The sequence below is a fragment of the Barbus barbus genome, assembly GCF_936440315.1.
Source record: "Barbus barbus genome assembly, chromosome: 13".
Classification (NCBI taxonomy): Eukaryota; Metazoa; Chordata; class Actinopteri; order Cypriniformes; family Cyprinidae; genus Barbus; species Barbus barbus.
The window spans coordinates 21,799,245-21,812,731 of NC_136741.1; the positions used below are offsets into that span (position 1 = coordinate 21,799,245).

The window sequence follows — 13,487 nt, forward strand, 5'->3', positions numbered from 1 at the left end:
TTTTACTATAGGCTACTCTGCCATCTGTATTTGCTAAGTAGGCTACCTTTTAGTAGGGTCATTCACTCAGAACGCATTTTTCATTCCACTGCGTACTTTTTCATTGCATTTCAAAGTAAATGCACTACGGATGTCTTTGAATGCTGCGCTCTCGTCTTTTATAGCAGATTCTCCGCGCATCAGACATCATTCTAAAACACGGCACTATAACGCTTCCACTGACCTGTCTCGCGACCAAAACAAATGTGTGAACCCAGTATTCTAATAGTTGTAGTAGTAGCGCGGGCAGGTTTGTTTACGGTCTGACAAATACGTGAATGGGCCACATATGTTTTTATTTTTATTATACTCAAGGATTCATGACCAAATGTTTTGGCTTGTCATTAGTTGTGTCTTTGTTTAATAATTATTACACAAATACCATTATAATACTGTACTTTTCACAATTATTTAATTTACTTTATAATTTACTATTAATTTATTATTCATTATAGTCTATTCGGTATTATTCCACCCTTGATATTACATATTCTACTTGCTATTATTCATCTATTGTTATTCATTTATTTATTATAGTATTACACATATAATTTGTGCTATTTATAAATCTATTACATCATTTATGATATTGTGCTGTTGTACTCACTTTTTATATTATTCACTTTACTACAACTTGTACTGCATTATACTTTTTAATATTACATATCACTTTTACTATATTTTTACTGTGCACTATATTAGTGCATAATATTTTACCACTGTAACTAAGTTTTACTGGATCCATAAAGGATTATCAGTTATATTTGTTAATGTTTGTTGTGGAGTTTATATCTGTATAGAGTGCTATGAAAATAAAAAGCAGACTACCAGTGTGTCACTTTTTGATTTGTATTTGCTGATTTTATTCCATTTTCTCTATTATGGTAAATTATTAGTACTTAAAGATGTATTATTTAGATTTTTTCCCCCCAGTATTTCAAAGGGAATGAGCTGTGTTCTGACCTGAGGCCCAAGAAAAGCTAAAATGTTGGGGTTGAAGACAGAGAAAGCAATGAAAAAACCTTAATTTAATTTAATGTACATTAAAATTACATGTATATATCACAGTTATACTACATTAATATTAGAATTGTTAACAGGAAAAAAAATCAACCAAATCAACACGAGTGTGAGTGTGAGCTTTCACAATTTCTTAAGAAAATTAATAATTTTCCAAGCCTAACTAAATAACTGGAGGCAGAGTTATTTTTAACTCCATGTAGATCACAAACTACTGAAATCGGTTGATAAATGTAAACGTTATCGTGATTTTATCCCGAAAATAAACGCAGCTCCCCCGCTTACTTACATTTGTTTTTAAGGCAGTCTTGCCCTCACAAACATAGCGGACGCATTGATGTATCGCAGCAACGGCTCAAATCGGCCAGTGAGGCATCTAGGTATTTGTTATGTCTATGACTAGTTATGATATAGCTAAGGACTACTTTCAGGCGCTGCGTCATATCATTGCGCCTGCTGCACCCATGGTACGGCAGCAAAGTTCCTTGATTATTACGCCGGAATGAGAGTATAGTTCCTAGCCATATCGGCCTAGAAAATCACAACTTTTCATTTTTCGTCGGTCTTAGTACACGATGTAACTACAGAAGAGTCAAGCTTTAAATAGGAAATTCATCGAAACTCTTTTCTGATGACCAAATGCTAATGGTCTAATTCTATTCAGTGATCTACGTTAAGCTAAGCTAAAAGTGCTACCGCCAGACCCGGAGATTAGCTGAATGGATTCAAAAACGGTAAAACTCAACTGTTGTAAAATGAGCCTTTTTTTAAAAAAAGTGGAGTGTTCCTTTAAGCACAAACTCAATTTTGAAAAAAGTCTCAAATGTACATTATATTGCTTCTAAAGTAAATGTCTATTGATTTAATAATGTTTGCACTGGGAAAACAAAACAAAAATACTGAAGGAAAATCACTTTTTTTTTCAATAAAAACATATGCTCTAGTCTAAGTGCCTCAATTTAACAAATTAAAACTAAAACAAACCTGTACACCAACTTCAAGAATGTATATAATTAGTAACTTAAAGACACAGATCTTCTGAGATGCATGGTCATCAATTTACTAATTATGAGATAAATTAATATTGTATATAACAAACTTAATGTTCAAGGAAAGTAGCAATAACACACATAATGAATTAATGTTTGATTGAGTCAATACAGTTAAATATAGACCAAAAGTGACTTTAGCTTATGTCTCCTGCTTTTCAGATGGGTTTTTCCCCCCCTCAAGAGCAGTGTCTTCGCAACCATCTTTGTATTCCTTACAGCGCCATCAGTAAGAATCAACTACCGCTTCACTGACACCAAAGCAGAAATCTGTTTAATTTAACTCAAATTATACTGTATGATACTAAGTTTTATCATTAGCATAACAATGACCATTATTAAAATGATTCACTTTGAGTGAGACAAGTAAAAAACACTCTTGCAGGGTCATAGTCTGCTTTATATATTTAACACAGCAAAATCAAAATATTTCCAAGCGCCCCTGGAACCTGCTTTAGTTCCTCCTGGAGAGGAAGAGATGTCAACAATGTCACAAACTATTTTCTAAAAGAACTAAACCAAGCCTGAGATCAAAAGTCTCCATGGCAATGAAAGAGCAACCCAAAATATTTCTAGAGGTAGGACTTTCTCCAATGCTTCAAGTCTCAATTTACTCAGCGCCAAGCTTTCAGTCATGATACAAAATCAAAGTTATTATCAGATATGAGTAAATCCCTACCTGGTCTCATGGCATAAACGTAACCGAGGGCACTTTTTAGCGAGACACGAAATACGTACCAATAAGTACATATCACTGCAGTTTCCAAAAGAAATGAACACTAGAGGCAGTAAAACTCCGACGTCTTTTATTCCTTTTCACACAAATTTACAGAGTTTCGCTTAAAGCGTAATTTCGCACAATTACTTGAAGAATATCATGTTATGACTTCAAAACAATATTAATATGTGGGGAGATTTGAAAACGGATGCTTTTGAACTGAAGCAACGTAATAAAAACACAGGAATACGTACCTATATCAACGTACCATGGTTTACGTATTGAACCCATGTTTTAGTGACGCTCAGTGGACATTTCTCTTTGAAACTGCGGAGAAACGTGCAGTAAGGTACGTAAAAACGGTCTCACTAAAAAGTGCCCCCAGGTACGTTTATGCCATGATACCAGGTTGGTAAATACACATAAACAAATGTTTTCGTGCCATGCACTACAAAGGCGACTATTAATAATTATCTAGTTAAAATAATACTCTGAATTTGAACTCACTATATTTTCTATAATGCAACCACTAAGTAAACAACCGTAAACATTTGTTATAACAGTTCTCTCAATAAAACCTACATTTAACCTACATTTCACTGCTGGTTATACTCTGTATAATTGTGTATGTGACAAATAAAAATTCTTGAATCTTGAATAAAACATTGATTTTTAGAAGAACACCTTTTGCGTGCCACACAAACTCTAACAAGATTACTGTTGAAAATGGGTGTGATGTAAAACATAGCTTTCTGTAAATAGGTGTCGACTTTTTGAGCATGGATCCACAAATGAGTATGACAAAAAAACATTTTGAGAAGAGCGGAGAGCCCTGATCTGTGTATTAGAGGGTAGAAGCAGAGGCAGAGTGAGAAACAGAAATGAGAAAACATTACACAAGGACACAAACTTTTCCAATTTACCTACATCCCTCTTTGCCTGGACTCTTAACACCACAGATGCATCACCTATTACCCATCACCCTTGAGTAATGTCATTCATGACACCCTGTTAATGAAGCCAGCCTTCAAGAGCCCGTCGGACACGCAGAGTAATTACCAGTCTGTCCGTGCCCTTGGTGAATATATACAATGAAATCCATGGCCTACTTTCAATATAAGAGAATATATGGAGAGCAAAAATGAGATATTACATCACAAAGCATGACATCCTAATTAGCGGTGACACATTCCCTACAGCAATGCCATGTCTGCCATCAGAACAGTGCACTAGCAATCTTTTCCATAAAATCCAATTTTACAGGCTAAATATCACTTCTGATTGTCTTTCTCTGTTAAAGGGGTAATTTTTCCCTTATTTATTTTTTTCCCTGAAGTACATATATATGTTAGATTTTTTTGTGCCAAAACATTTATAATTTAGATTTTCAATTTCTCCACATAGACTACTTTTTTTTCTTTTTTTGCTGCTATTGACTCCAATGTAAAGATTTCTTTCACATGTGAAATATTGTCATAGCTTGAATTGCTTTTGCGGTAAGTTTTGTTTACTGTTATTATTTGAAAATAGAAAAGTATTGGTTTTGTTGTTATGAAAAAAAAGAAGTGGTATAATAAAAAACATCCATTGAAATCAATGGCTAAAGTGGATTTCCAGATCATTTCCCACTTGTTCCCGAAGATTTGTGTACATTTCAAAGACATTCTAGGCTATATTGTTCATCTAAACTGAACATTTACAGCATGAAAGGCGAGAAATGCTTTGACCATTCAAAAAGATTGAAGTTGCTTATGCAACACTGTGCTGATATACTTCAAATGAAGCATTTCATAATGCATGCTGATACTGCTGTACATGAATGCTTAAGGTTGTCTTGTACAACAGAACAAATGACAACCAAAACATTCACAACCAAAGAAGAAAAAGGGCCTTTAAAGGAAATGGAAATATAAAGTTGTGAATACGTGGAGCTTAAAGAGAAGAGATACTCACAGCTGGAGAAGATGAGGGGGCAGGAGTGTTCATCCATAGGAAAGTTATGCAGTTGAAGCTGGCACTCTGCATTTATGGTCAATCTATGAACAGAAAAAGCAACAGTTACAATGCAACAGAAATTTCAGTACAATATAATGCAGAACGCAAAAGACATTTGCTTTAAGTGAAATATCTAAATCCCCTGTTTTACTTATGCAATTTTTTTGCTACTTATGCTAGATAATTGCATGTTGATTCATGATATTTTATGATCAGCTGTTGCCCTTACAAGGGCTGACAACTAATGTTTTCTGCTTATTTAACTTTTAATTTTTAGGATGAGAAATTGACAGTTAGATGAAGCTTGTTTGACAGAGGTCTATACTCTGAATAAGGTTTAATTCTCTTTTTGGTTCTATGTGACAGTGTGTCACGCTCAGGTGAAGTCACTGACGTGTGAAGTGTCCGTTTCATACATTAGTGTATGATTTAAAGTTATAATTATTATCTCCCACAGGACGAATATAATGAACCACAGCTGTGATAACTGCATGCTTATTACCTATATAGCATGAATAAGGATGACACTGTTAATATGACACAGAAATGTTATTCTCTCCTCTCATGACCAAGTTATTCTTCTGTTACCAGTAGTTTGGCTGTAATTAGCATACTTGAGTTATACAAAATAAATAAATCTCCAGTAACATGTATTCTGATTAAATAAGCAACACATAAATTGCTAATATTTAATTATATTGTACATGATCCCAAGTCTTTTTTGAGGGATCTCAAAAGCATTAAAATGAACTTATTTGGAATATTTTCTCCATTTGCACTCTAAGAAAAAAGGACACAAATCTGTAACGGGGGTGGGACCCTTTCAAAAGATGCACTTTATGTGCCAATATGTACTTATAAAGTACTAATATGTATCATTTAAGGGTAAATAAGGTAGAGAGATGTAGCTTTCAGCTTTTGTATCTTAGTTTATCACCCCGTGACAGCTTTGCACCTTTTTTTTCTGAAACCATGATCCTACAGCTAGTTACAGTCAATCAGAAATGACATGAGATCATTCCTGCAGTTAAAGAGTGGTTAATTACATGAATTTAAAGGTTATGCAGATCACATCATCCTCAAAAAACCCAAATCATCAGATGATCCATTGGAAATTACTACATAGACTCTATCTGTCCCCTTTAAAACACTTCTATATGCATGTGTCACCTTCCCCAAATTGCAATTTATGTCCGCAGGGGGCACCAGGTACATATTTACATTTTTTGGGGGAATGCTCTGCACTCTCTCTTTTCTGGTCTCAGCTTGCTCATGACATATCATTCCTATTAGAAAAGGATGTGGTTTTGACTACAGATCTTTTCTTCTTAAATAACTTTTCTGAATTGGCTCTGTCTCCCCAACAGAGAAACTTACTGTTAGCTGCTCTTACTGCTGCAAAGAAAATGTTAGTCAGTCGCCGGGTTCCTCCCCATTCAATGACCAGACGTGTATGGGGCTTATCTTTGCTTGACATTGTTTCTATGAAACTATCTACAGCTCGTATTCATGGAGCAAAGACAAAAACTTTGAAGACCTGGAATGCTATTTGATATTGCATTAAATCATGTTTCTCCACTGCAGTGTCTTGTTTTTCTCGGCACAGTGTGGGTCTGCCTGGTGGGTTGGTGGGTGGGGGGTATGGCTGCAGTCTGGATTAGTGTGTTGTATTTTGTGTTGTACTGAAATGACTGCTGAATAAAAATAATTGTTCACAAAAAAAAAAAAAAAAAAAAGTTATGGAGATCCATGAGAAATTATGGCAGAAAAGAAATTTCAAATGACAAAAATAGTTGCAATTGAAAAATACCAGTTATAATAATAATAATAATAATAATAATAATAATGGCATCTGCTAATAGCAAATTTAATTCAGTTAAAAATTATAAATGGACCACCTCATAATAGTGGCATCTGTGAATGGGTAGAGAACATTTATTTATTTATTTTTTTACAAATGATAACATATGCAGTAAATTATATTAGATCCTCTCCAGCTCATTATTGTTTCATGGGTTGAGACATTGTTTTGTTTGCCTGACCCTTATTTTGAAGTCTGTCATCAGTAATACGATAAATAAAGTATAATAATCAAGTAGATTATAGGTAAATTTCAACTGCTGCAAGACATAGTGATGGATTGAAATGAATAGACAAGTAGATACACACCGCTCTGTTGGCTGTTTAAACACAATCCCTTGCTTCAGTGAGTAACATAGCGCCAGCGGATAATTGGCTTACTGTAGCAACCAAAGAAGCCATCATGGTAAATATTGCTGTATTGGTAAACAAATGTCCCGACAACACATTAAGTATTATGGAGAGGTATGGCAAATCAAATTTCTCATTTCTGAGCTCAGATCTGAAACGGTGCCACCGAGCTCTGCGTGTTGCAGCTCAGAAAGCGTACAGCACTCACAAATTCCAGCATTGTTTACTTCAAAGCTCCGACGACTGCAATTAAAATAGCGAGTGACATTTCGTAGTCTGCACTACCCTTTTCCCTTCACACTCCCCCTAAATACCACTGCTGCATGTCTGCTGTGTCACTGAATATCGATCATGAGCTCCATATGGGAGCATCTAGTTAGCCTTTGTTCCAGATTGGCTTTATCCGCAGAATTTGCCCCTCAGCATCAGTGCTATTTCTCCTGTTGCCAAGAAAATATTTCACGGAGTGCTGGAGATGGCATGATGTAGTCTCTCCACTGGCCTGTGAAATTTCCTCTGGTCCAAATAGACGCTCTGGTCTTCAGGCAGCTGAGAGATACCTGAATAGGCCATCGCTCTGCCTGAGATGCATTAACCAAGTGCCTGTTTTCCCCAAATACTTAACTGCTTGTTCTCTGTTTGTATGTTGTTGTTGTTTTTGTCATTGTTTAAACTCCACCTTCATTAGCACTTGTGAATCTGAAAGTATATTTAGCACAGGTCTGGAAAGTTATATGTAATAAAATGTTTGGGCCTGAGGCGAATACTAACTACGTAACAAAACAGAAAACTCTTCATTAAATCGCTTAATACAATGGTTACATTTGTTTCTCTAATTTGATTGGACAAGCGGCTTTCCAAGAGTGCTGATATTTCCTTAAAAAAATGCACTGGGAAGGGAAAAAAATAACTTGGTAAATTTCATCTGAAATACTGCACTCATGCAATTTTTTTTATTTTTTAGAAAAAAATTAATACTTAAAATACTCATCAAATATTCATTAAATTGATTAAAAGCAACAATACAATAAATAAGCTTCGCGTTGGGTGGTTATTTGCCTCCAAGTCCTGCGTTAAAATCCTTTAGTGCATGGCTAGCCTTGATTATCCAGCTTATTCCATGGTCAAGTTATAGACAAGTTAAAACTTGTATTGGTCTTTGCAGCTCAATATTTGACCAAATGGGTAATAAATGACAGTTATTTTCGTCAGTTACGGCTCGTTAACACTAGCATTCTGCCAGCTTCAAATCAGACACAGAGATGAAATAGTGTGGTAAGACCACATTTATTTGAATGAATTAGCGATCGAGAGAGAGAGAGAGAGAGAATGTGTGTATTATGTCTGACCTCAGTGTGTTTCCCTACTGTCTACCACAGTTACCCTCAGCCTGTGTGTGTTAAACACTGTGGTATGAAATGTTCACACAAGTTATTATTTGTTACACTGCTTATTTAAGTTTATATTGTTATTATGTTTTTATTCTATTATTTTGATATTTTCATTGTTATTATATTTCTCTCTCTCTCTCTCTCTCTCTCTCTCTCTATATATATATATATATATATACACATATACATATGCGTGTTCGTGACGTCACGTAATACGCAATTACGTTGAAAATGTCACGGTTGACGTAAAATCCAAAATGTTCTTTTAGGCTTTTTAATATTAAAACACCCACTATACGCACACGAAATGGGCATTTTAAACCATAAACTGACACAAAGACATTTGAATGCGTGTATATGGTCCTCCTTCCGCACATTTGTAAACACTGACTCTGTACTTCCGCCTACATCAAGCGTGACCTTTTCAATGCAATTGCGTATTACATGACGTCACGAACGCGCATCGCAGAACAGAGCAAGGCGAGCATTTGTGCTTATAAAACTTAAACTTTTTTATTTATTTTTGAAACGACCGATCGTTTCGCTAGATAACACCCTTATTCATCGTCTGGTATCGTTTAAAGCCCTTTGAAGCTGCACTGAAACTGTCATTTGGACCTTGAACCGTTTGGGTCCCATTGAAGTCCATTATATGGAGAAATGTTTTCATCAAAAACCTTAATTTCTTTTCGACTGAAGAAAGAAAGACATGGACATCTTGGATGACATGGGGGTGAGTAAATTATCAGCAAAAGTTTTTTTAAAAGTGAACTAATCCTTTAACATGTGCAAACTTTCTGTGAGGGAGAGAGAGCGGGAGAGTGCTTTCCGTACATAAAACGTAATGTTGTGGCAAAAACACGAATATAATCTGTCGTTTGTATTGTTTACTATATTTATTTGTTTGGCCAGTGTCGTTGTGGGTTTTGGTTCTTTTGCTGTTTTAGGCTGTAAGGACATTTGAAATAATGCAAATCATTTGGCGAAGTGATATGGGCATGTAATGCGATGCCTGGAACTATGTTCGCCTTGCGTTTCCCTGGAAATAATTGCACACCTTAACGTTCATCAGCCAATCAGATTCAAGCATTCGATGGCCCCGTAGTATAAATGGTTATACTGCATACCTGCCAGCCGATATTCAGACAGACCATGGAATAAATACATAAAATAAATGCCATTTTTTGAATGCTCTATTACAAATGAATCATAGCATTCACAAAACAATTCTTAAGCAGCACTTAAACTCCTGAGACCAGAGGAAAAAGTTTTCGGGAAAGTTTTAGTTTTTTTCTTCATGTCTTTGCATTGTTTAGAGCATTTCAAAAAAAAAAATTTTTTAATGATATTTCATTCATAAGTTATGCTATGTCCTCGGTAGAGGACATCGGCACTCAATTTCTTTAAAAATAAAAATAAAAAGACATGAGTGAACATGCATTGGCAAAAACAATAGATTTTTTAAATCACCAATACATTTTTAGTTTTCAGGATTTTTTTTTTTTTTTTGTATAAAGATGACTTTCAACTATGTTATAACAGAATGATTTGATATACCATTTTTCTTTCTGCAAAATGTGTGTAAAATGGCCATAAACGGGTTCTCATTATATACAATGTATCTATAAACTAAATATTAATGTGTTTTTGGGGCAACATGTAATGAAAAAAGAAGTGTACTAATGGGAGTAATAATTGACACGATTTTCATAATAAAATATAATATTTAATAGAATATTGAAACATAATTTATTTCCCTATTAATTTGTTATGTTATAAACATGCTTTTAGTCCCGGTGTCCTCATATGAGGACATGAAATCAACGTCCTGTTTCATAACAGAAAGTCATATTTTGATTTGAAACTCCATAACATTTTCCTGATGTATATGTTATATGACAGATTTAAATGATAAATATAAAATATTTTCATTTTTCGTTAAGAGTGTCACTAAATGAATATCAGACATATTTGAAGACCAAGGAGAGGGAGTGGCCATAGTGAAACATCCAATCATTTAGTATCTCTGAAAAGCCCTGAATGTGCTCTGTACAGGACAATTCACTAAAATATAATGTCCTCATATGAGGTCGCAGGGTCTTAAGAGGTTAAAACTGTTTTCAACACTGATAATATTATGAAATGTTACCTGAGCACCAAACCAGCATATTTCTGAAGGATCATGTGACACTGAAGACACTGGAAATTCATCATAGAACTAAAGTATTGTGTAAAATATATTAAAATAGAAAAGAGTTATTGTAAGTTGTAATAATATTCACAATATTATTATTTTTAGTGTATTTTGCTGAGCGTTAGTGACATTCAAAACATTAAAAAAAAAAAAAAAACGTACTTACTTTACCCCAAACTTGAATTGGTGATGTTATGTAATATGAATGTATTTGTAATCGTTGTATAACAGCAGTTTAAAAGCAATCATGTTATTTTGTCCTGAATATCAGACTTGATATTCTTTTGCTTGTGTCAAGGCTCTTCACTGTTCTTTGCCAAGTTAATGCCAGCTTTCAGTATATTTATTTGAACACATGGCCTTTAAATCAAGATTGTACATGAGCAGACAAGGTCTTGATCTTGCTGTTGTTCTCATTGGGGTAAGCTTTTCTGAAGGGACAGCTTGAAAAGGATATGACTAGCAATGTAGCTGTGTGTGTTTGGATGTCCCGATTTGAATATAGGGCAGAGTCGGCTTCAGTGGACACCCACTCATCTGACTATATTTGGAAAACTGCAGCAGAAGTTTCAGACTTATGAAAACACAACAGTAGACAGTTTCATGTGACAAGCCCATTTCATATTTACACTTTCACTTTGAATCAAAGTTGGAATTGTTAGCTTGAGAGGGCAATTCAAATGTGAAAGACAGATTTTATGCATTTTGTTACTTTATGTTGTTAACTATGAGCTTTGGGCTCTGTTGGTGTAGATGACACTGCTGAAGAAAATGTATGAACCATTTGCTTACAGTGTTAGTTTCCAATAAGCAAAGGATACTTTCTCATGTGCACCCCAGTCTGCCATGATGATACATATGTATTTATAACGAGAATTGCCAGAGGCATATACTGTAATACACATTAAGGCTCTCATTAGTAATGTCTACAGTGGTGTAAGAACATTCACTCTCTGTGGTGTTTTATTAAAAAATAAAAAATAAAACAAATAAGGTAGGAAGAAAGGAAATTGTGTGGTTTCAGATATGTTCTTTATCTTAACACTATTGTGATAATTTATGCAATTTTAAAAGAAATTTTCAACACAACAGAATAATTGTTAAATTATTTAAAAAGACCACAAAAAAATAAATAGAATCTATGTAAAATACGAGTACAACAATTTAAGTATTAGAACAAATAGTTGTACTTAACAGATATATCAAATAAAATCTATATAAATTATGCATAAAAAACAAATGGAAATAAAAGCAAGAAATAAATAGGATCATAAATGTTAAGTATGAGTCATATGTGTTCGATATTAGAATAAATTATTACAATAAATAAATAAACAAACAAACTATTAAAAATGTTTAAAAGGCAGTGAAGACATTAAGGATAGACACGAGTACTTCCAAGAACCCCAATGGAATTTAGAGGTTTTTTTTCGCATTTCATTGAATAACTTGAAATTTAATAAGAGAGTACCATTGTCACCTAGTCCCCATATGACAGAGGTCTATCTCCAAGCCACTTAATTAAAAGTTTTCCTTGCATCAACAAGAGGTAAATAATGTTGTTTATGGTTCTCAAGAGAGGAGGCAGTCATTTGTTTCAGCTGCCATTTGAATCATAAGCACTTTGTTTGACCAAAAAGTCAAGACAGTGTAAGAGGTTGTTGTGCAGTTCATTCACAGTGTGAATTGGCCCCTATAAATGATTAACCAGAGGACTCTGCTGCTGCCCATGCAGGGTTTCTAAAGGTTTGTTCACAAGCCCCATTTGTAGCGGGCTGCTAAATAATATATGACATCACAGGCAGGTTCTGTGGCTTCCTGGCCTAATTGTGGTTAAACCTAGCCTAGAGTCTTATTGAACAGATCCGTCACAAATACCAACCACTGAACCAAACTAGGCTAGTCGGCTATAAACGAGTGTCATCACACCTTAACATCACAGACACTGGAGTCACACCAGACCAGAGAAAGGCTGTCTCACAGTGGAGCTCTGACCCAGAGGACAGGCGGATGTCACCGAGAGTTCGGATTTGCTGATCTTTGGTCACATTTTCAAAGCCTTTAAATGTTCCGATCAAAACACAGACCCATCCCAGACCCATCAAATATTATAAATATTACTTAACAGAAGAGAACACTGTGTTTTGCTGTCTCAGAGAATACTCTTTGACATAGTGCCTTTAGCAGTAACTGCTGACTTTTTTGCTGTAAATTTGTAACTGTGGACATAAATTCATCCCAGCTCCTGATATTTCATCAAGGACTTTAAAAGAGATGACCTAATCTGAAATAGAGGCGCCTAAAAATGTCAAAGTGACGTCTGCTCAGTCTGGGTAGTAGATTAAAGGCACTGGAAATCATATTTAGGAACAGAGGTTTTGAAACTAACCAAAAGGGGTTTAAAAAGTACAGAGAAAAGGATGTTGTGTCCAAATTTTACTCAAAAGCCTAAAGTATCAAGTCAAAAATTCACGTGAAGTAATTAATTATAGACTGATAAAATCATATCACAGACTCTTTGTTGCATATTGTATGTGTTAGTATCAACTAAACATTACTTTAAAATTCAATTTCATTTGACTTTTTATCATTATACACTTGACAATTATTTGTTGCTATGTTTAAACGCTTGAAAAAATTGAAAGAACAACCACAAACATCTTGACATTTCCCTCCAGCTATCTTGTTGAGGCTCTATTGCAAGCGCATTACTTTACATTTACATTTAATCATTTAGCAGACGCTTTAATCCAAAGCGACTTACAAATGAGGACAATAGAAGCAATCAAAACCAACAAAAGAGCAACAACATGCAAGTGTTATGACAAGTCTCAGTTAGCCTAACGTAGTACACGTAGCAAGGTTTTTTT

The 13,487-nt window shown here is 34.7% G+C and overlaps 1 protein-coding gene across 1 annotated transcript in view; it reads right to left on the bottom strand.

Annotated features, from left to right (window-relative positions):
* LOC306879623 (gamma-aminobutyric acid receptor subunit gamma-3-like) overlaps positions 1 to 13,487 on the bottom strand; it is a gene marked incomplete at both ends in the record, with an annotated part of 126,322 nt that overhangs the window by 28,354 nt on the left and 84,481 nt on the right. The window contains one exon of the mRNA XM_079432720.1: positions 4,780 to 4,862. Within this exon, the coding sequence (XP_079288846.1) occupies positions 4,780 to 4,862 (83 nt within the window). The remainder of the gene's footprint in view (positions 1 to 4,779; positions 4,863 to 13,487) is intronic.